Raw genomic sequence first — 24,662 nt, 5'->3', positions numbered from 1 at the left:
ACTTGAAAAACTTCCAATAATCTAGTGATGACAGAAATGTGAGTTCAGTCTGTTTAAATACTTTCAAAGTCACTTACAAACCTTGCTCATGGTCAAGTTTTTGATTTGATGTTGTAACTTTGATCAAAACGAGCCTGTAAGCACACTGATTAAATGCCTTTTAACCACACAAACGCTAACATGAATGAGGATGAATTTGGTAAATCTCCAGCTCTGACAGCACAGAGTTACAGTCTTTTTACAAAAATAATTAATATAGAATAATTTGTTTAGCTTTGGCGTCTGATGATTTGGAAAACACTGATGAGATTCATTTTTGTTTGTAGATCTAATAGAGGTTCCTCTGTTGCATTGGTGGAATACTAACAGTACATTTCTGCTATTAGTCCTACAAAATGGCACAGAGACAGGCAGTGAATTGTCAGATTATGAAGTGACAGTTCAATCTCTGCATTCTCTGTAGCTATTCACAGTGTCACAGGTAGATGCGAAGCCTCTGGCATTGATGTTTGTACTCATTTAGCAGAACACAGGAGCTTATACAGCTGCCTCCACCTCCTTTAGTTTAGACATCAAGGAGTCAGACTCAGGGAGGCAGACGGTGATGATATCTCACTGGTACAAAGAGAACGTAATATAAAACAACAGGTTTTGGCACTACTGCTTTGCCAAACTTTCAACCTTTCCTCCACTGCATCTTAAAATTGCATCCATGGTGTGTGACTTCCACATCATAAATCAAAGCAAAAATTAAGAGATTCTTGATAAAACTCTTGTACCCTTCAGTCTGGGACACGATATGCCTGACAGCAGCCAACAGAGTGAGGCAGCTGAATACATGGCAGCAGCATCAAACAGTCCGGAACGTCCTGAACTGCAGTCCAAGTTCATCCCCGCTGGTTGACAAAGCTGCTGCCAGGAGCCAAATGCGAGACAAACACCCACTTGAAATCTGCACAGACGCTGCTCCAGAGAGTTTCGACTTACTGAGCGTCTGTTAAATGACGGATATCGAACGTGGTATTAAAGGTAAAACGTCCGCTCATGTCTCCTGTGAAGGGCTACAATCAACAAGCCATTCACAGATTATACAAACAAGGATGTTTTGAGCCTTTGTCAGAAAAAATAAATAGTCATTACTAGTTAATTCTTCATTCAGGGAAAGAGAATCATCAGGGTTTGGCTCCATGTGAATCGTCACCTGACATGATGCACCGTGTCATGACACAAACATGTGACCTCTGTGAAATCAATAACTTCGATACTCTCCTTATTCCTTCTCATCTTTCTTCTTATCTATTATTTTAATCGCTGTTTGGTTGAGAGCTTTTTAAAAGTTTTTATAGCCACTTCGCATTTTCTGATTGATTCCAGCGAGGGCTGAAAAATTAATGGAAATGTTGTCAAAATCCCAATATGGACAAGTCAAACATCCAAGTCGCAGGAGCTGCAATTTTTTGATAAAGGTAGTATGTGTCAAAACAAACCGTTTGAGATGAAGCATTGTGGTGCTACAGCCTATAAATCAAACTGTCTAGATATAAGGGAATGTGCTTGTTTGGTACAGATTGCAGCAAAATCATATCATCACTTCTTATATTTTTCAGTGAAAATGAAACGCAAAAATTACAATTTACACTAAAACCATTACTAATATTAGAATGGAAATATCTGTCAAATAAAAAAACGAATGTGTTTTTTACATATCGTTCAGCCCTAATTACAGCAGCAGAAGTTGGACTGTTCTAGAGGAAGATGTTCGTAAGTTAAAGGAACTTAACTCTGCCAATATAGATGTAGCTTTAACCAGATCCCTGACTGGCTTCCTTTTGTTACTGCAGACAACTGGCCTTCTCTCTTTCCCCTGCATCATCAGAGAACTAACCTCTTCAACATTTCTCCTCCTTCATCTGTATTTCTTTTACTCACTGGGGTCGTTAAGCTCGTGCTGCTGGCTGCTCTTCCCTTTAGGCGGATTCCTGGCGCTGCAGCAGTTCGACGTCCCGGCTAACAGCGGGGCCCTGCTGCTGTTTAGCTGCAACAGGGTCGCTCTGGTGGTCGTGATCCGTATGGGCAGAGGCTCTCCTCGTTGCGCCCTCATGGTTGTGGCAGGTTTACTGAAGTTCTGCTGCAGGCTGTTTGGTCCGGGGGAGGGCTGGGATCTGATGGGGGGTCGGGGGGTTGGGGACGACAGCGTGGCCTGCTGAGAGGACAGCAGCGCCGAACTGCTCCCGCAGGTCTGACACTTGCTGCTGTCCTCGCTCGGCTTGTTGCACTTCATGCACACCGTTTCGTAGGCGGTTGGCCGGAGAGGCTGCCACAAAAAAAAAACAAAAAAACAAAAAAAAAACTTGTAAAAGCAGCATTAGCTCTACAAAGCACGGAAAAACACAAACATCTGACTTTATCGCCTTGCACATGTGCTATAGTTGCCACCTTCATATTTGTGGTTATCCAGTGAGTGGAAGTTCAGTCAGTTCTGTTTTGGTTTACAACATCTGGATCGATGCTAGAGTTTGCTCTAAAACCAAACCAGTGAGCTAAAAGGAGCTGAAACTGTAGGTGATCCTCACTACAAGCAAGAAAACAAAGTGAGGAGTGAAGAACTTGAATAATGTTTTTTTGGCCACTTGAGGGCACTGAACAACACTGACATATCACTTGTTGAAGAAGTACGCCTAACTTGTTAGCGAGAACATGTCTATCTACACATTCAATGGACCAAATCAGCATTCAAATCCAAGATTCATTCTCCCTTAGCTCTGCTTTGTATCAACTTCTGAAAAAAACATGTCACCGCTAAATGCTACACTATGTTCACCAGCTCGTCTGAAACCTCGTCTGCCTCTGTTGGGTGTCACACTCTCAGCTCTACAGTGGCTTCAAACGTTCTGAGTGGAAACAGCATGAAAACAACGTTATGAGAGTGAAGCCAAATGGCTGCAGGACATGAAACATGACACTTGCAAAAGTCGACCCCTTCAACAAGGCTATTTAATTTGTGTTGAACACCTTAAATGTGAAATACAAACATCAGGTGTAGTATTTTAATGTAAAGCAGAGAGTAAACAGGAGAATCATGCTGCTAGATTGTATATCTATCAGGAAATTTTATGTAAAATATCACGGTTGGACGCACCACTTTGTAGTGGTATGAATTGGAAAATACTTCCAAACAGCTGTTAAGAGTGATTGAAATCAGATTCAGTTAGCATTTTGTGACTCCAAACTTCTTATTTTTGTATTTACTTAAAGAAAACAGCAGTGAAAGTTGCAGCTACAACCTCTAAGTCACACCGTCATTCAGTTTCTAAAGGTCACCGACTGATCACAGCACGTTCCGCCTCAGAGAACAGCTTAATATGAAGCACTGCAGAACAACAGGCTCTGGATTAAAGCTCAGATCTACAGTAGCTCTGTGTCTATCTGTGGATCCAGCTGCAGTGGTGGAGGTGTGCTGCAGAGGAGACTGATGATGATGCACAGGCAGAGGGTTTGTGTTGTCAGAGAGAGGAGAGAAGCCCAGCTTTGTGAGAGGGTGCACATGACATCTCAAATTGAAGGGATAATTCTGATTTATTCCAACCTTCTATATTTCCCATTGGTAGGAATATTTCTATGGGTCCGTTGAAGAGATTAGAGAAAACAGGAAGTTGCACAAAAAGTATATAAATATATATCGGAGCATATAACGCAAGCTGCCTGCACCTTTCCAAAAAAACCCAAAAACTTCTTCATGAATCCTTTCAAATGTTTGTTTTCAGGCGGATTAAAACAGAAAAGAAATTAGCTGCTGGAAACGGTCACTTTCCTAGATTTGCCTCCTCCAGCTTAGACTGAGATGGCAACTATCAGAACCTTTAAGTGAGTCACAAATAAGTGCGAATGTCATGATTTCTGGGTACTGAAGTCCAAACCTCTGATGCTTTGACCTCTGAGGGAAAACTACGGCAGCCATCCAACGGAATCCTCTTCTGCTGGACGCGACGTTTAATGTTCAGGGGGCCCTCTTCTGTAAGGTAAAATCACAAAACAATCAACACAAAGTTCCTCATTTATTAATATGTTATATTGATTTACATAGTCCCAACTTTTTAGGAAACGTTACAATAAACTACGTAGCAATTCTTTCAATGCAAGAAAGTAATTTAACAGAAAAACCTCAGACAAAGAAGGGGGCGGGGCTTAGGAATTACATTTGAAGCGACGGAACCAATATTTGTGTCTTCGATGGGTAAAAGAACCCATAAATGAACAGTGAACATACAGAATCTGCTGATGCCAGTACTGCTTTTGCTAGTATCAAAAAATTAAACATGCTTTGCATCTACAACCGGCTACTACACTGCCCTCTCCAAGATTATGACTCCAAACGTAACATCATTTGGTGTGATTTACAAACACAAACAAGCCACAGTTTCTTATATCTAATGTTCTACTGAGTCTATCAAATATTGTCTGTAATCATAAACAGAGATAAATAGATTTGCTTTTTAAACCGAAGCTGCAGCCTCGAGTTCTGCCTGATGACTCCTTTTCAGGTTTCATTAAAATTCTGCAAAAAGCCCAGCTTATTTGCAGCCTAAGAGGTAAAACCTCGGATGGGATAGTGTGAGAGCTCTATCTCGTTAATCTTGCTGCTGTGAGCAGTAATAACTAAAGGCGTCTCAGATGAGCTTATTAATTGAAACTGTAAAAGTGTACATGTCATTTTTAAGTGGAAAGGATGCCCTGCGGACCAAAATGAGACCACCAATTATGAATCTATGTATCTGCATACATTATCTGACTCTGATAGCTTGTTACTCTGAACAGCAGAGCTTGAACAAGCATCTCACTGCAGAACTGCACTCTGTTTTATTCTCTCTCTGAGGTGTCTCAGTATCCTTTTAATCATATTTTGTTTGTCTGCTAACATAAAAAATAAACTGAACAATCACAAAAACTGTGTTGGGATTTCCCTCTCTTCAAGTTCACTTTAATTTTACAGTTTTTTGTGAACCAAGGCTAACCAAACAAATGTTTCTTAAGTTCTCCTCCCTCAGCCAGGAGGTTGGAGGATTAATCTGGGAGGCCAGAGATCTCGTCGTCCTCTGGCAGGAACAGGGAGGAAGTTCACTCCAGATCTGCAGCCCTGCTGGCTGTCACATTAATTCACTGCACAAGCTACTGGCACACATATTCCACAAATACACAGATAGCGAGCAGTGCTCATGTCAGAGACACACACTTGTGTCACAGATGCTTAACACACCACATCCATGCACACACACACATTCATGTTCTAGTCCTTCTCTCCCAGCCAGAGGAACACTGTGTGCCCATCAAAATTCAACACCAGCCTCCCTCCTGTAGTCACCAGCACACTGTTCTGCTCAAAAACAGCTTGAGAATGGCTTTAAAGAAACCTTGTGTGATGTGATCAGCAGGCTGTGAACTCTACCTGGGACCTCTGGACAGGTGAGGACGATGCTGTCCACTTCTACAGCTTGTTGTGTGGTGGAGAAGTCGTTTCTGTAGGGGACAAATGCACAAGTTGGTCAGTGAATCACTTCATCCACCAGCAGCTTGAAGCAGGCTTTAACACTACAACAACTTTATAATGGCTTTCAACTTTTTACATTTAGTATCTATTAGGGTAAATAAATGATGGAAAGTTGTCAGTTGATTTTTGTGGCAACATTTCAAGCAAATTAAGGTCTTTTCACTCTCTATCTAAAGTTTAAGCAAATTGACAAACTTTGTAGCCCTATGCACATGTAATCTGTTTTTGTCGTTTGTATGCCGCCTCTTGACCAGGTCGTTATTGAAAATGACAACCAGTTCTCCATTAACTTACTGAAAGGTTAAATTAAAAAATAAATAAATAAAAAATGTTTTTTTATGATTGAGTAAGTTCAACTCCAATTAGCAAAACATAATTCCTGCACTGGTAATTTTCCTTTGATGCCACATAAAACCGCTTTGGGTTGGAGTGATGATTTCTCCCTGCTGTGCTAAAAAAAACAGAAGTCAATTTTGCCAGATGATGTTAAGCTGCAATGAATGAAACTCAGCAATTCCTCTGCGGTTTTAATGTTGAAAATCTTGCACGCTTTAATTACATTTAGAAATTTAAAATTTTGTTCTAAGTGAATTAAGACTCACTGGGAGTATAAGAAACTTTCAACATTTAGCTTGAAAAGATGGATTTTCACTTGAAAAACATTGTCCAGCTCCAGCTGAGCCTGAATCCATCAAACCTGTGTCCAGTCAAGCCCAAATTTTAGAGATAACCTTAAGACGGTGATCCTCTGTCCGCATGTAATGAAGTCAAACCCCCTCAGCAACATTCAGATAACACACAAACTACCAGTACACAGCGCTGGAAGCACACACTTGCTTCCACTTAAACAACAAAGCGTTGAACATCATCACCGTGCAGTCTGAGGTTTTCATCTAACTTCTGTAGGCAGTTAGTTTCTGTCACAGTCATACCTAAACTGCATTTCACACAACAACCAACATATCATGAAAGGGAAGGAAACCACACACTGACAGAATATGACAGTACGACTGCAGAGATGCTGCTGACTCACAAAAACGAACCCTAAAATAAATGAAGACTTCGATGTTCTGGGGGATGTGAAAAAGGCGTGAAATGAGATCCAGTTTGTTAACAAAGGTTCACTCTGGGTGATGTGGCAGGATCAAAGTCTTACCTTTCCTTCAAATCAAGGCTGCTTGAAGATGAAAATCAAAGAGAGAAACATCTCACTAATGCAATCAACTCATGTGCCTTAATTCTTTTTTTTTTTTTTTCCCCACAGCCTGCAGTTCAATTAAACTGATTTTTCTTCGTTGGACTCACATCTATCCAGAAGATGAACGTAATGAACCGGAGCACAGTTTCACATTCAAATGATCTTCATCTATATTCAAGAATATCTCGTGTGCATCTAATACAAGCTCAGTTTCATCTAGTTCAAGAAAATACACTCTCTCATTTCTTCAAACTAAATGTAGATGATGTGTCCGAAGATATTCAAACTAAATTTTATGTGTAATTTTCCAGTAACTCTGTCCTCACACAGGTCACATGGAGGCTGTTAACCTGATTCCTGGAGTCATAACTCTGTTAAAGCTCAAGATTCAGTCTGACTTCGATTTTCCAAGAACATCATTAACTCCAATGTCAACTATAAAGAAATGTCCATAAATGTGCTTAGAAATCAGAACAGCAGCACAGAATTTGACTGGGAATCACCACATTTTTAAGTTTTCCTCAGTATCAAAATAACTCAGCAATAGTAGTCTGCACATCCTTGAGTACTCTGCAAACAGGAAAAGCTACTAGCTCATTTGGCATACTTCTAATGGTGCCAGTCTGCTAATGTGTAAACAAATCCAGGCCAAAACAAAAGGGCTTAACTCTCAGAGTCCATGGTACTATTGTGGGCATTACAGTCGCAGAAGTGAGCTGTGTCTCAGAGAGGAGAACAGAGAGCGGCATGATCAGGGAAACAGAACTGACCTCCTTTTTTTTTCTTCTTCTTCTTCGATCTGCTAAATAAATTCCTTCCCAAAACAACAAGCAAGGACAAATTTCAAGTGCTGCTCGGACTCGCCGCGTCTTACCTTTGAACTGGTTTTCTTATTGCCGAGGGCATCTGTGCGTGCTGAAAGTGCCGTCCTTGTAAAACGATTCCTTGTGAAGACGTGGGACTGATGATGAAATAGTTGGGCATGGGGGGGGACGCTGCTACTGTGAGAGGGGCTTCGCTGTAGGAGAGGAAGATCACATGAAGTCAAACACCGTCACATTGAAAGTGACTTAAGCAGTACTTAGTCAAATTTATTATGATGAGCTAAAAACGGTTTCACCTTTTAAATCCTCATTTAGTAGAACCACTACAGGGAAACACTACTTTTGTTCATGCACTGGGCACGTTTCAGATTTTAGGATATTTGTCTTACAAAATTCTTTTAGACTAGAGGGGAGAAAAAAAGCATCCAAAATACAGATTAAGGTGTTTAGTTTACTACAATTTATTTGTCAATGGAAAAAGCAAATTTGCATATTAAACATAGAATTCCAGAAAACAAAACAAAAAAGTGTTTTATTTAGGGATGCACGATATATCAGGGACCACATCGGTATCAGTCTGATGAACAAATTTACAGATGACTGTCTAACATTAGCGCCTTCGTCTCTACATTTAATATTGCTGCTATTTCGCAGATGTTTTTACTCAAATGTTCCTGGACTTAAAATATGTTGAAGTATGTTTAAACATAATTTACTTTTGCTACGTAATAAAGAAGATTATGTGGTCTAATTTCTTTTGAATAGTTTTCACGTTCTCACAGTGCGTACTTAGACTCATTTTTCAGTGTGAACAAAAATTGAATATCGACATCGGTAATTCCGGTTATCGCGATATCAGGAATCTTATTGTTGGATATCGGCAGAATATATTATTAATATTTTAATATATCGTGCACCACTAGTTTTACTGTAAGCAATCAACTGGGGGAGTTTCATGGTAACATCTCTTTGTTAATGTTTTACCTACAAATAGTGGTTTACAATAAACATGAATTTAACAAGCCTTTATTATCTTTAAAACCTACTTCCTCCAAATCTCCATTCAGTAGCACTTACATACACCAGACTCTCCTGTTTTATCACTTTGTATAAACTGAAGGTTTTTAACATGAGGTTTGTTCACATGTCAATCATAGCCTAACTGATCGAACATTTTATTCCTAAAAACATGGCAGAAATTATTCTTTTTCTGTTTTACAGGTTAAAACAAAAGAATTAAAAGCAACAAAAATGCACCTGTTGATTCCTACTTAATTTATTGTTTGGAGAGGAAACAAAACCATCTTTTCTTTTTTCTTTATTTATTTAATCTGTTTTAAAACCCCTGTAGAGTTTTCATTTCAAAACCACATGACAACAATCATGTTCTCCACTTTTTAGAGCTGTGAAGCAACACTGCACTTATTAGAAAAGCAGAGCAGAGCTTGTATAAACAGGATATACCATACCCGAGCCTTTTGGGTGCCAGCTTGCTCAGAGGCCTCATGTGATTATTTGGCCGGTTTTCATATGTTCTCAAGGAATCAGACATTGTGAAGTGCCGTAGAGTGGGAGACTGGAGACACAACACACACACGAGAGGGTCGTCAGTTAAGGGGAACAGGTCGACAGTCACACTAAAGAACACCTGAACCTTTAAGTTTTGCTTCTTTCTACCCAGAACGGGCGTCTGTGAATGGTGATGATGGGATGTGTGATTTGTTGTTTCTACCAGCCAAACATTTGGAAGGTTTTTTTTCTATAACAGGTTAGACCTGGGCAACAAAACAATAGCCACATGCACCAGCAACACTTCATCCATAGCAGTAAGAAAGTAGTTCAATAGAATATTTGATAGTTTCCCTTGAAGCACTTAAAGCATTAGACGCAGACCGCCATGAGAGCACATGTTGCAAACACAAAGTTAGGTCCCTGGATCATAAGAGCCTTTCCTATTCCTTGATAATGGAGCCCCTTCGTCTTATTCTCCCTGTGGATTCCACGCAGGTTTCCTGAAGTGAGTTACTTCATAACAACCTGAGGCTGTTCTGAGGGCTGATGGACTCTACGTTGGGTGCACATGAAGGCCGGTGCTGAGACCCTCCAGTGACACCCAGTCCAGGCAGCTGACAGGAAGCTCAACCTCAGCAAGGTGCAGCAGCACCATTCTGAACCTTTGACTTCCGTATTTGGTCATCGCCATGTTGGTCTTTGGAAACCACACATAATGACAGAACGGTAGATCTGACACTTATACAGTGGTGATCTGTCAATCACAAGGTAGCCACACCTAAAATAGATCCTGCTTTTATCTGTATTTTATTCTAAATGGTACCATAATGTATCAAATGAACATCATTCTGTATTAAAGAAAGCTTGACACTACAGCTTGAGACCATAAACTTATTAAGAAAAAGTTTACTGAGGTAACAGATCAAGTGAGAAGTGGGATCATTTTCTCATAGACTTCTATGCAATCTTACTTCTTTGCACCCAGAGAAGTCGCCCTCTGCTGGCTAAAGTAAAGAATGCAGGTTTAAGGCACTTTCCAGAGGCTACCTCCGTCTTCTATGTACAGCTCAGGGAACTGGCAAGTTACATGTTAACACACAATACTGTGCAAAAGTTCTTGGAGGGCCTTCAAAACGAATGCCAGGAATAATTAATTTTTTTTTTTTTATCAGAAAGGGAAGTAAAGAGAAGAAAACTATGAGTGTGTGAGAGACCGGCTTTGGCCAGACACTCTTGACAGCTTTTCCCGTTTAAATAAAAAGCACCATCTGTTGCAGGACTCCTTGTTCTTCTTGTGGCTGACTGATGGTTCTTTATGAGCGATTGAATGTTTGGGCTCGTTGTCCTGCTGCAGAATAAATTTTGGACCATCAGACGCCTCCCAGATGGACATGAATTTAAACATATAAAGTGCCTACATCCTTTGCACAGTACTGTATGTACAGATTTGCACATTGAGAGGTGTGTAAACATTTCAGTGAGCCAAAGTTGGCAGGCTGAGATTGTCAAGAACTCCTGGCATGAACCAAAGTGTTGGACAAGTGGAAGTCTAAACCTGCTGGTGAGGCTACAGGAAAACCTAGATCGCAAATTTCACCCAAGCTTTTTCAATAGTTATCATGAAATTTCACTCTGATCAACGTCGTAGACTGACATTACAACATTATGATGTCCGGCACTGTGCAAAGCATACAAAAGCATATTATTTAATTCTGAGAAAAAAAAAAAAAGAAAACCTTAGTATGAATATAATCCTCAATGGAACAATCAGAGGCCAACACCCACCACTCACATTTCACCGAGAGCAACAACAACAACAACAGCAGCAGCAGCAGCCCTTGAAAATGACTCCCAGAACGCCTCAGCAGTGTTAGCTCATGGACTGCTAGGGTCCTTTGGGTGCCACTGCCCTGCAGCGCCAGGCGCCAGGAAGGCTCGGGCATCATCTGCACCGACTGCAGGGGTGATCGAAGAGCCCTGAGGCCCCGCTGGGACTCTATGGTACCGTGGGGGGGAGGGAGGCAGGAAACGAGAGAGAGGACAGAGTGAACGCTTTACCTTTTTCTCCTCGGGGGAGGTCGGCTGCTGCCGGTCCATCTCCTCCATGCTCACCACACTCACACTGAGAGAAGAGAAACAAGAGGACACGGTGAAAATCCTGTGTATTCTCAGCCTTAATAAATTATATTCAGCATATTTATTGTGGTTCGATGAGTCTGTGTGTGTGTCTGTGTGTGTATAAAATGACACATCTGCACATTGATGAGGACAGGGTGGACCGTAGGGTTTGACCGATGGATTTTCATTATCCTCACTGGTTATATTTGTTTATTCTCATACTGAACGTGTAAACAGCTGAATATGAGACGGTAACATTTTAAGGAATTATATGGTGGTTAACTGAACATCTTCAGGTTTTGGATTGTTGGTTAAATAAAAACTAAATGTTAATGATCTTGGACTCTGCAAAATTGCGATTGCCACTTTCTGACAAAAACACTATTAGGATTAATCCGTGCAGCCCTACAATAGCTGAGAATTTATCACTTTCACACTGAAAAATACAACATTATCAAGTGTTTTGGGGTATTTCTACAGTCGCAGATGTGACCAATCAGTCATAATGCTGTCATCATTATATTATTTTTTCTCCAAAGGGCACCAAAAAGGTTTTTCTATTTATTTATTTTCCATTGATTACTTAACTTAAAAAGACTTTTCAGCCAATATATCATAATTACATTTAAATTATATAGGTAGACATCTAAAAAGATTTTTCTTTCAGCTTGTCAGGAGGGAATCTTCAAACCAGCACCAAGAGAAGCAGCTTTCCAATAAGCTCAACACGTCATTTTACAGCCAGCAGGCTTCCAGCAAAGTGAAGCATTGGAGTCCAATGTTCAGGAGCAGGTAGCGTGAACTGGTTAGTGCTGGGGTTAAGCATTAGAAGACATGACTTGTTAATGTTTGGATTAAGATAGGCGCAAACACACGTTAACAAGCTTCACGTCTCACAGAATCCACTACTTCCAATGTGTTAGAATCTAACACCAATCAGTTTTCAAGCACATGATGTCTAACGTCAAAGCTGCAGTAGCAACAGAAGATAAAAAAAAACTGACCAAAGATTGTTTTCTCTGTAAGAAGCTCTGGAAGTTCACTATGTAGGAAGATGACATCCCCATAAGCCCACCAATCAGACTTTGGTTGACTGAAGAAATCACTGCTTCCATCCACCTGTTTTTATCCGTTATCAATTTGCTATTTGCTAATTAAGAAAATTTGCTAAAAATCTAAATGAATTGCTAATGTCAAGGCAGAAGTGTTAGTGTATTATTAATAGGAGATTCGTGCAATAGAGATAGACTTAAATTGACTTAAATAATGAGATCATTAGATGTACGTGGAGCGATGAGGACGCTGTAACCATCGCCACATTTCCCTAACTTCTTCTGATATACTTTTGACTGGTGCTCTTTCAAATCCTGCCTTTTTTGTGATGTTTGATGGCACAAGCTACAGAGTTTTTTATTTCCCTATCGGAGATTTTTTTTTTTAAATTAAAAAATTTGGTTACAAGTTTGAATGGAAACCCAGCTATTGTCCAAATCAGAGAGGAGGGCGACGGCACGGGACTGGAAGCAGGTGTGAAAAATATTTCAATAATACACTGTTGGGTCAGTTTATAATTTCTGACGATAGTTTAATTAGTTATTTGTTGAGCAAACTTGCTGTTGGCACTAGTTTTATATCACTGTAAACTGGCTGTCCTTGCTTTTCATGCTGCTGGCCAGACAAACGAGGGCATCGAACATTTTACAAAAGCTTTTTGAAACTATTTTTAATAATTTATAAACTGAACAGATACAGAAAGTAATCCTTTACCTGCTACCTTTATATGGAGCCTAAACATACAAAAAAACATTTCAATAATTTAAAAAAAAGAAAGAAAGCTAAAAGGAAAGCCACATTTCTCTGCAGGTGTAACTACTGTTTCCACCTTCCGTCCTGATTAGCCAACGTGTCGGTCCAGCCCTAGCAGCAGAGGATTTGCATGCAGACGGCGGTTTAGAGGAGCGCACGGATCTGCACTGCTGTGCTAAAAGACCAGTGAGTTTATCATGAGAGACGGGAATAGCCTGCTCATCAGCAGAGGTGCCGCTGAGGTCTTTTCCTGCCCGTGTGTGGAGGGAGAGCTGTGTGGTGGAGGAGTGATGCAGTGCTGAAAAACGAGGGCCGCAGAAGTGCTTACTCATGTCTCCTTTCCTCTTCACTGTCATCAGAAAGAGAAAAGCTCCAGTTGTGCTTGTACCCTCCATCTCGCCTTGTCTCTGATCTATCCAGGGCTTGAATTGAATAATAAAGCGCATCAGTGCAGGCAGAACAGACCACAACACAGGCATCAGCTGAAATGACCATTTATATGAAGCCACATTTCAGGCCTGGTCGTTTCAGCTAGACGATATGAAGAACTGGTTAGAGTCAGCAAAAGGGGGAAACCTGCTGCAACTGCAAAAGCATCATTCCACAGAATTACACTCATGTCACTGCAGTCAAGTTTAATCAAAGGCCACGCTATTATGTGATTTAGATTTGGTTAATTTGTTTAGTGATCATGATCAATGAGAATGTGTGGTCAGTATCCTTCTGTAAGTAGTTCATTCTAAAAGCGCTTAATGTTCTAATCTGTGACATGAGTGTAGGTCAACAACATGGGTTCAATTATTCAGGAATATTTTCAGTTTTCTCATTTTCAACTGGAAATCCCATTCAAATCAGTGGAATTGTCTGAATTTTCCCCAAACTGTGAGCAGAGTTACGAATGAAAGGTGAAATTTCCTCAAATGCACAAAACCACAATCTCAGATATTTTGAGGTAAACGTTGAAGGTTACAAGTAAACTTTGTTTTTTCAAGTGTTTGACAGTTGAAACCAGATGTTTACATGCACTGTATAAAAAGACATAAAGCCTTTTTTTTCTCTCACCGTCTGACATTAAATCCGACTTTTGCTGTTATAGGTCAGTTAGTTTTACCAAAATCATTTCTATTTGCTAAATGCCAGAATAATGAGAGAGAGAACTTTTTTTAGAGACTTTCTTTTTACTACTTTCTTCAAAGTCAGAAGTTTACATACACTAAGATGCCTTCAAACTATTTGGGAAAGCCCAGATGATGATGTCATGGCTTTGGAAGCTTTTGATGGATTAATTGACAACATTTAAGTTAATTGGAGGCACACCTGTGCATGTTTTTTAAGGCACACCTTAAACAATTGTTTTGGTGTGAAATGTGCGCATCAACCCCAGAACAACAGCTAAAGACCTTGTGAAGATGCTGCTGAAGCTGGTCAGAGGGTCATTATCCACAGTGAAACCAGTCCTGTACTGAGATGGGCTGGAAGGATACTCAGAGAGGGAGGAGACATTACTCCAAAAGCAACATCAAAATGCCGGTTTCCGTTTTGTAATTGCCCCCGGGGCCAAGGCCTTTCTTTTTTGGGGCCTTTTCTTTTGTTTTGTTGAACTTAAACTTGACTTTTTTGCCCTTATTGCTCTTGTTTCCTTTTGGGGGAAAAGGGGGAAGCTTGGAGAAAAAAAAGGTTGTGTGTCCTTTTATACAGTGTATGTAAACTTCTGGTTTCAACTGTCAAAAATTGACAAAATCCACTGATATGAATGGATGTGACAGAAAGCTTACAAAAAATAAAAATCCATCACAGTTCAGTCCAAAATGGTTTGAACTTTACCAGTCAATGCAATTTTTACATACAGTCAACAACAATAAAAGAAGCTGATGGGATGCAAAATTGCTAAATATCCCATTTAAATGTATGTGGGGGGGCAACTATATGGATCTGAAAATTGATATCCGGATACCATCACAATAACCAAATATTCAGATATTTGATTATTTGGGTCCAGCCATACTAGTTTGTATATCACAGCTCAACAACAAACACAGTAACTCACCTACATAAAGGTAGACTTGTCTCCCTAATAGTCCTCAATAGTTCTTGTCATGCTTTTGAGTTAATGTAGTTGTACTACCAGAACACATGACTATGGGCAGGTGCATGCTGGTCTGATCTAAGTATATTGTTATTATTTCAATATATAATATCAAGGTCCAAGTGACTTATTATGCTTCTTAATATGTTTCATTTAGACAAATAAGGCGAGCAGATAGAGTGGCCCATTTAGTTCATCTACAGATAATGTGAAGACTTTTTCCTTCACTATCAAACAATGATATCAGTGGACCAACGTCAGCAGGGGTACGCAAGATCAGCTGTAGCTAATTAATAATAATTCAGTAAATAGTGAAACTTCAGTCTGGTGGTTAATATGTGTGTGAACTTTAAAAGACACATCCAGTCATCCATCATCTATACACTGCTTGATCCTCACTAGGGTCTCGGGGTGCTGGAGTCTATTCCAGTCAACTCAGGGTGAAGGCAGGGGACACCCTGGACAGGTCACCAGTCCATCACAGGGCTACACTTAGAGACAGACAATCAAGCACACTCACGCCTACGGACAATTTACAATCACCAATGAACCTCAACATGTTTTTGGACTGTGTGGGAGGAAGCCAGAGAACCCGGAGAGAACCCACGCTGCACCGGGAGAACATGCAAACTCCACGCAGAAAGATCCTGGTGTCCTCACCGGGATGAGAACCGGCGACCTTCTTGCTGCGAGGCAACGATGCTAACCACCAAGCCACCTTGCAGCCACTAAAAGACGCATCACTCTCTTATATCATTACACGACAGCCATGAAACTGGTTTTGCAGTTCTTCAGGCCTGAGTCTGCATCGTCCAAGTCAATAAAGAGTCAGCACCACTGAAAGAAGTGAGTATCATCACTGATGCTCCTCCATGTACACATTAGGATTCGAGTGCTACTCTTCCTACAATGCATGAAGTCCTCGTTTCAGGCAGTGATAAAGTAAAATATGCAGCCCTACTGCCCTTTGCCAATTTTCCCGGCCCGGGGTCAACTAAGAAACAGATCATTTGACTCTACAGCTCTGAGAGGGCAGCTCTCTAGTTCTCTACAGAAGAGTCTGCAAAATCAATTTAAGCTCTTAAACGGGTATTGGAGGGGGAAAAAAAAGTTGCTGTGTAGAGAAAAGTCCATCAAGAAAGCTGCTCCGAAAAGACAAAAATAAATCCAAGAGGCAAGCCAAGAGAACAGAAAGCTGACATATTTAAGCTCAACCTGAATGAAATAAGTCCTGCCTTGGATGAACTCAACTACTGTGGTCCAACATTCACAGCCAGCCAGCAGCAAAGCTCACCGCGCACAGGAAGCTATCAGCGGTCTGGGGTCCGATTCCCAACAGGGCCTTGAATTCTAACAGGGGGGTAAACTCTGACTTTCTTTGCTCATTCATCCATCAGGCTGAGGAGCAGAGGAACATATCTGGTGTTCATATTTCTGTGAGTAAAAAGTGCTGTTTCACTGTCGAACTATTTTGGATCACTCACTCATGTAGATTTGATACCATCCAATCTTTCTGCTTATTTATTCCTCTCAGGAGTCTGCATGGAAATTCAGTTCCAAGTGTGGATTGATTAAAGCCTGCTGGTGCATTCATACGCAGCTCTATTGGAATAATGAGGCCCCTAAAGTGCTGGATGATAAAACATCTATTATCTCAATATTTTTTCTCTCACTGCTGAAATATAATCACCTCTATCACTCTGCAGTAAAATACACAGCTGAATTACATTGATTTCTACCAGTGATGGCCAAACGACACCCCAAAAAGCCATTCAAACTCACATAATGAAGCTAATCTCCTTCCACCAGGCGATAGTGGTCCAGGTGGAGAGGAAGTCCACCCCCTTACAGAGTAAACAAACCCACACTGCAGACTGGAGGAGGCGTCTCACAGATGTAGTGAGAGGTATGATGGCTGATGCGCAGAATGTAGACAGAGATTGTTACATTAGTTAAACGATACAGCTATTTTGACCTTTTTCAGAAACTGCAGATTTACAGGCCCCACTATGCAAACCCATGAGACCCGAAGGATCCTCTGCCGGACACCATGGGACACCCTCGGAGGACCAGTGGTTCAAGGTCCGACGGGTCAGAGCTGTATTGGTGGAACTACACAGTATTAGGCAGGTGGTTTGACGGTTGTGGCTGATGCAACGGCAGACAGTCAATTACCAAGCGAAGGCCGGCTACAACATGTTAAACATAAATTAATTTGATTGCAAAAAATTGCTTTGACGTACTATGAGCCTGTCAAGAATGTCAGCATTTATTACAAGTGGCTTTCTAATGTTGTTTGTTTCATTTCTGCATGAATACATTTCATTTGTTTGAAAGGTTCAAGACAAATGTGTGTCTGTGGATCCTTCAGCTTTTGATAAACATGTGACCTGACGGAGCTCTCTGATTGGTTGCTACTGTGCTAAGGCTGAATACTGAATTGATTTTAAATCAAAATTGCAATGTGAAGCAATGCACTTTGCAAATGACAAAAGGCTACATTTTAGTTCAGGGTTTATTTATTTTGGGGGCTGCAAGGTGACACAGTGGTTAGCACTGTTGCCTCGCAGCAAGAAGGTCGCCAGTTCATTTCCTGGTGAGGACACCTGGGATCTTTCTGTGTGGAGTTTGCATGTTCTCCCCGTGCAGCGTGGGTTCTCTCAGGGTTCTTCCTCCCACAAGGTCTAAAAACATGCTGAGGTTAATTGGTGATTCTAAATTGTCCGTAGGTGTGAATGTGAGTGTGCTTGGTTGTCTCAGTCAGCTGGGATAGACTCCAGCCCCCCACAACCCTAGTGAGGATTAAGCGATGTACAGATCATGGATGGATGTTTTTTTTCTTTCTTTATTATCATAACAACTTAACTGCAGGATGTGTGCTGCTCACATGCTGCTTCTGAGCAATGAATGAACCACCTGTTCCAATATTAGAGATTACTTACAGTCGAGTCCTATATTACCTTACATACTGTGTTACTACTTTATTTATTTAACTTTACACACTCACAGCTTTTGTGTCAGCTCTTCCATTATCTATGCCAATTCAAAGATGTAATAAAAACAGGTTGGAAGAAGTTCATATGTTTAAATTCTCACCTTGGAATCTAAAACTGTTTGAAAGCATCTCGTAAAAATGGTTGTAAATCTATCAATCAGAAGGACACTGAACTGAAGCTCGACTTTAAATTACATCACAAGTTAGGTATTCTACAAAATCATTCAGCCCCAAGTTATGCAAAGAATTCATTTGATGCAGATCTCACTGTCAAAAATCAACCAATGTAAAACACAAGTCATTTAAGTGACTGTATCCTGGTGATGAGTGTCATTTAGATTTGCACTGGCTGATATATTAAAGAGGTGGTTAGATGCTATGTGTTATCAGAGTAAACTATCTTTTTTATACATTTGAAATCTGCTGCAGAAACCCAGTATTAGTGTGGACACACCATCATGATAGATGACTTTGTCCCAGGCAGTGGAGGTGCATCTTCTGTATGATGCAGATGTTTGACTTGTTAGAATATCTTCAGCTTTGCAGATTTTATTTAATCCAAGTTTGTTTCAGAACTGTATTGGACATCAGATGTCATTTTTCCATAAATAAACGAGGGCTAACAGAGCAACAGCAGCTCAATTTGGCAAAAAACGACACAATGGTTGTTGCCTTTAATAATCTAAATGTTTTACAACAGTTTATTCCTGTCAGACTGCTGCCTACAAAATTTGAGTTCTCATTTGGGGAGCCAAATATTTGCAAACATAACTAATACAGCCACAGATGCAGTCAGGAATATACTAAATACAGCTTTTTAATGTCAACTCAGCATTTTCTTTAATACTTGATTTCATTTAGCATGCCTCCGTGCAAATACGACATGCTAAAGTCCTCTTAGGATCAATATTTTTTCTGCAAAGTGTTTGATTTTCATGCTTTTTTTTTTCCCCATCCTGTTATTTTCTTATTTTTCCTTCTTTTGTTTTATGCATCAGTTCACACTAGAAACTGACAGTCGAGCTCAGGAACCAAAAACAGAAACGATCCACAATGTTGTTGATGCACAAACCAACACAAACAGCATCTGCTGGATGTTGTCGAGCGGCGCGAGCCACAACATTCTGGCTTCCTATTTCCTCCCAAAAAATCAACCGAATTTTTTCGAGGCAGTTTTCAAAGCAACAACAAAACACACGGCAGAGGATTCAAATGCGGGGCGGTTTCGCTTCATTAAACCACGAAAACACGATCTGAGGAGTTAATAAAAAATATCGTATTCGGGTGATGTGTTCCATTTGGAAACTGAACCCGGTGGAGTGACAAACATCACCGACATAATCACGTTAATGCAGGTTTTCCACGTGGCTGCGAGCCCAGCAGGTAAACACTACTTGAACCTCGGCCCTATCAGAGTCAGCTCCCTTCGGCTCATGTGGCCAAAACACAGGCCGTTAAAAGCCAGAATGTCTTTTTCTGTGTATCCAGAAAACCAAATCCTGAGCATCTAGGCCAGTTTTCCTCCCAGCCTCATACATAATGCCTCTGCGCTGCCTGTGTCGCTGCAGTCGTGGATTAGCAGGCGCTGAAGTGACTAGAACGCTCTGAACATTTAGGGGAAAAACACACATCTGCCTGTTTTTAGTGAATTATCCATTTCATGGGCTTTTTAAATGACAAGAAACATAATCTTCAAAAGTTTAAAAATCGCATATTGGATTATGCTCCCACAGCTCTTCTGCCTCGGTTGGTTCAGTCATCTAGTTCAATCCTGCACAAACCTAATTGAGCCTGTTCCTATCTCTTGCAGCTAACAGACTGAGTCGACCCCACACTCTGCGAGCTCCGTGTTGTGCTCCATTTTCCAGCTTCATAAATCACAACAAATGCCCTGATAATGTTAGTGAGGGGACATTTAGGTTCCTACCGAGCTTTGGTACGCTCATTTATTTGGTCCGCGGAGGGTCTAACAATGGATTTCCTGCAGGACAAATCCATGATAGGGGATCTGTAACAGCTACAACCACAGAGACGTGATTTATCCAGACAGACATTCCAGCAGCCGACGGAGAGCTTCGACTCTCACATGATGTTCAAATCCAAAAGGCCCATTGACATCTTAACTGCACCCAAAACCTCAGAGGAAAAGCAACTCATCTGTACATGAAACATATATTCAACGACCTGAAACGCAGCGTTCCTGACGCATTCCTGGAGCCGGGTTTTCCAAATCTGCAACAAGAGATCAAATCCTTTCCTGTCGCTGCGGGGATAAGACCCTGACAATGAATGAAGGATATTTGTTGCATCTCTTCCTCATATTATTTCATCCCTTCTCAATATCCACCTAAACAATAAACACATTTTTTAAAAACTGAAGTAAAAACATACGTGCGAGATCCCTGTGCAAGTGACAATCATTTATGTATCGTTCTGGTGAAGAAAGCTGTTCAACAATTCCTGCCAAATTGGAATACGTGTGAAGTACGATTAAAAAGGTTAAGTTTAAACTATTTTATTTGGGCTAAATCAGACATTAAACATGTTAAATGTTTTACAGCTACGGTTTATTTGTTAAAAACAGAAAGGCTTTCATTACTTTAATTCTAACTTCAGTCAAGAAAAACCCCAGAAACCAACAACTGCTTGCCTATCTCCAAACACTTCTTACATCTCTGTCTGAGGCTGAAGACACACATTTAGAGAAACAACTCACAAGTAAATCAGTTTGTAGAATCCTCAGTCGCTCCTCTTTCAAACAAACATTAGGCTAAACGGACAAAAAAGGGACATTTGTTGGGGATCGCTAGCAGTGGTTGATGAATCCACGTGATTCTCTTGTGAATATTACAAATGAATGAGTCCTGACTTGGATGTATATGTACAGAACAATTGTTTGTAGGATGACTTCAGTGATTATGTTGATAACCACAGGTTGGTCTTTACTTAGAAAGAGTTTCAACATTATTATACTTCTTGAAGTAAGGTTTCAAAGAAGGTGTTTGTTTTGGTATTGGGATACTATACTGACAATTCAAAATGACAGCTCACAAACATCCCCCAGTACCACTGCTGTGGCTGGCAGTGCCATTGAGCAAGGCAGCAAACTAACCCCAATTACTTTACTTCTACTTGTGAGGAGGCAGGTGAACCCATTTTATTATTGTTGAAATGTATGTTATTCAAGTTTTTAAGCACATAGGCAGTGAATTCAAAACGTGAACTATGAGACAGAGAAAGCAGGCTGAGTAAAAACACAACAAGCCCAAGAAACACTGTTCATGTTTACATTTTAACTTGTTAACGTTAGCCAGCTAATGTGCGAAGCTACGAGGTTAGCATGTCAGTGAGGAGCCTCCAGCTGCTGTCTGGCTGTCAGCTCACACACTTCATGTTTTTGAGGTTAATATTAAAATGTTTGTGCATCTTTCTGGCTTGTGTACACGCTCTGTGGTTGCTAGCAGCAGAGCAAACACAGGAAGGCCTGCCTGTGCTGCCGCTCCATCCAGCTCCCACATTGCAAACCCAGCTAACGTCAGCGCTAACGGGGTTAGCTCCGGCTTACAAGCCCACATTCCGTTTAAACCCCGCCGGACCGGACCGCCCCGCCGGCGCCTCGTCTTGCCTCTCCAGGCCCGAACATGTGGCACTGCCACCGGCCTGGCAGCGCTCGTATCACCCCGCCAGTGTCTGAGGATGAGTGCAGAGCAGCGGCAGCTTTACGAGGCTAGCTAACGTTAGCCAACTCGCTCTGGGTCCCACATATTCTGGTGTCTGACACCAACGGACCAGAATCTGTGTCTGGCAGCGGGAGTCCGGAGGCTTTGTGCGGGTAAAATGGCTGCTGGCCGGCCGGAGCTGCAGAACGGAGTGTCACAGCTTACCTTCAAGGAAAAAGCTTCTATTGTGGGCCATGTTTATTCCATGATCCTCCTCAGATGATAGTGTTGCTCATCAGGGCAGCAGATCGGCTGTATGTAGCTGCCTGACTGCTGCTGCTGCTGCGATCTGCTCAGAGCAAAGTGAGCAGCACAAAGTACAATCACACTTCCGGACCACCTTCATAATAAAACCATGTAGACGGTGGAACAGCAGACGGCACCACTGCAGACATTTTTCAACAGCCTGGCAAAATACACACACAAAACCCTTCATGTAATAATGATATGCAATGCACAGAAAAAAAAAAAGGTCAAAACAAAACTGTTTTCAAGTTTTCTGGACTTCTTGGACTTGTTAAAGTCACATCCCAGGTTTTAGGAGAGCTTGTCCAAGTCAGATCTGAAGTGATTAAAGGGCTAGATGAAGGATGTTGGATTATATATGAATATATCCAATATGTCACTATTTTTAGACTCATTTTTTCTGATTACTGATGTCAGTAAAGGCACATATTTGTTCAATCTACTTACAGTGAACAGCAGAATTCTCCTGTAGTGGCAATAACATATAAGATTCTTACTTTTATCATGATATCCCAGTGAAAGGCACAGGTTTAAAATACAAAATAAATGCAAAAATACTAAAATGTTAAAAAAAAATAAGAAGAAAGAAAGAAAGAAAGAAAGAAAGAAAGAAAGAAAGAAAGAAAAAAGCCCAATACAAAATAACAAAACATTGCCAACATGCCATATTTATTGTGAGGTAACGTTTTCATACAAAGCTCTCAGCCTGACAGTCACTATCTGCCTTTTATCATTCATTTTGGGTCGATATTTCATTTTAAAGCCTTTATCAGCTGATATTGATGGTTATATTAAAATGAGAAAAAAAAAATCACAGTAGCTAGTATCAAGCTAAACACTACTTTTAAATAAAGTCTCAGAGTATTTAAAGTTCAGCTTGTTTCAGAGATTCCCTGATGAACCTGAATGTGTCCGTCTGGTTAGAAAGATGTGGCATCCTGCTGCTGTTATTTATTATTCACGCCAGTTTAGCTCTAAAAGACAAAACGACATTCACTCAAGATTTTTCCACTATTTTTGGTTCGCCAAGTCAAGTCTCCTCATGTTTTTGCCTTCATGTTTCAGGCCAAGTAGCATCTTTGATCATTTAAGACTCAAGTAAGTAGAAAGTAAATAAAATCTCACAACAGAAAAATATCACTTTAAAGCACTTTGAAATGCATTTGTTCAAAACAAACAAAAAAAACATGATTAACTCATACCTATAGGTTGAAACAAATCAGTCATTATAATTCTCTCTACATTTAACTGAATATGTACATTTAATTACTTATTACTGGACGAGTGAGTCCAACCACAGTCTGTATTATTTTGAAGGTACCTTCAGGATATTCCCAGCTTCAGATTGGGTGACATTCATTCCCTGCAAACCTGCTCTGCACAAGAGTGGAGTTTGGATGACAACTTTTTTTTTATCCTGACAATTATTTACTTACGTTTTATAGCCATTTGCACACAAATGACTTGGTTTATGTCCGTAAATCAGTAAAATAAATGTTTAAAAAAACTACAGGAGACACAAAAATAAAGCAATAAAGGGTAAAATAAGCTCCTAATAATGTTTTATTTAAGAAATTTTGAGACCAAACATATTGAGATAAAATCACCTGCTGTGAACACATTCTAAATCCTATTGCAAAAAACTTCAGGGTCTTAATTTTCATTTTTCCCCCCAGGTGTGCCACTGCAGGATCATTCAATAGTCAGAGACATAAATAATAAACATAAACAATAATTCATCCTGATAGTGAACAATTAGCAGGTTATCATCATCGTTCATGTTCTCTGGTTTCATGAAGAGACGATGATCAGAGCTAGATGGCGATGTTCCTCACAGAGCAGACATGAATAATTACCTCCAGTACCATGATGTCATGCTCACATTCCTCCTCCGGTCCTGACAACAGCTCCACACTGGCACAGTTTAAACTGCTTAGAATGACATCTTTCTGTATATCTGATTTATTTCTATAATAATGGCAATAACAGCAACTACAAAATTAATAATTAGAATGATTAACTTCATTCATACACCACCAATTAACAAAAACACATTTTAAAATGTAAAATAAGACACTAAATTATTTATCTCTTCTAATTTTAACATTGCTTAAGTGATAGTGATTTTAACTGTTATTTTCATAATTGATTTTTTTTCACTCTAATTGAATTATTCTGTAATCTACAAAATTTCAGGAAATATTGAAAACTGTTCCTCAGCTTCTTTAAATATCTGTTTTTGTCTGACCAACACACCGCAACTTAAAGGTATTAAATTCATATTTTGTGTTCAAGATTGACGCCATTCAAATGCTACGCAGAGCAAACATTTCTTATGACATACACAGGACCACGTATTACTAATTCAGTTTGAGATAAAGATATTTAAACATCATAACTTGTCAGATCTTTGGTTGGAGCCAAGCGAGCTGTTTTCCCACACTTCTAGTCTTTATGCTAAGCTACGCTAATTCCCTTATGACTCAGTGTGATTGATATAAATCTGTTTTGGAAGACTAATTCCCAAAATGTTTAAGCAAATATTTTGAAACCCTGTGATTTCTCATCCCCGTATATGAGTCATATCGCGTCAGATGAGAGAACGGCACTGAG

The 24,662-nt window shown here is 40.3% G+C and overlaps 1 protein-coding gene across 3 annotated transcripts in view; it reads right to left on the bottom strand.

The window, feature by feature from the left end:
* Window positions 1-22,111, bottom strand: part of senp6a (SUMO specific peptidase 6a) — a 41,234-nt gene extending 19,123 nt beyond the window's left edge. For 2 of the 3 annotated variants that reach the window (XM_008298136.1, XM_008298137.1), the window contains exons 1-8: window positions 21,969-22,111; window positions 13,332-13,425; window positions 11,138-11,201; window positions 9,037-9,143; window positions 7,618-7,761; window positions 5,444-5,514; window positions 3,918-4,012; window positions 1,930-2,314 (exon numbers count right to left, since the gene is read on the bottom strand). In XM_008298136.1, the coding sequence (XP_008296358.1) occupies window positions 1,930-2,314; window positions 3,918-4,012; window positions 5,444-5,514; window positions 7,618-7,761; window positions 9,037-9,143; window positions 11,138-11,201; window positions 13,332-13,425; window positions 21,969-21,999 (991 nt within the window). In that variant the 5' untranslated portion in view covers window positions 22,000-22,111. The remainder of the gene's footprint in view (window positions 1-1,929; window positions 2,315-3,917; window positions 4,013-5,443; window positions 5,515-7,617; window positions 7,762-9,036; window positions 9,144-11,137; window positions 11,202-13,331; window positions 13,426-21,968) is intronic. The other variant, XM_008298138.1, reaches the window with a different exon arrangement.
* Window positions 22,112-24,662: the final 2,551 nt, after the last annotated feature.

This window comes from Stegastes partitus, unplaced genomic scaffold, assembly GCF_000690725.1.
Source record: "Stegastes partitus isolate 25-593 unplaced genomic scaffold, Stegastes_partitus-1.0.2 Scaffold1286, whole genome shotgun sequence".
In the NCBI taxonomy this organism is placed as follows: Eukaryota; Metazoa; Chordata; class Actinopteri; family Pomacentridae; genus Stegastes; species Stegastes partitus.
This window is presented reverse-complemented; position numbering and strand designations above follow the sequence as displayed.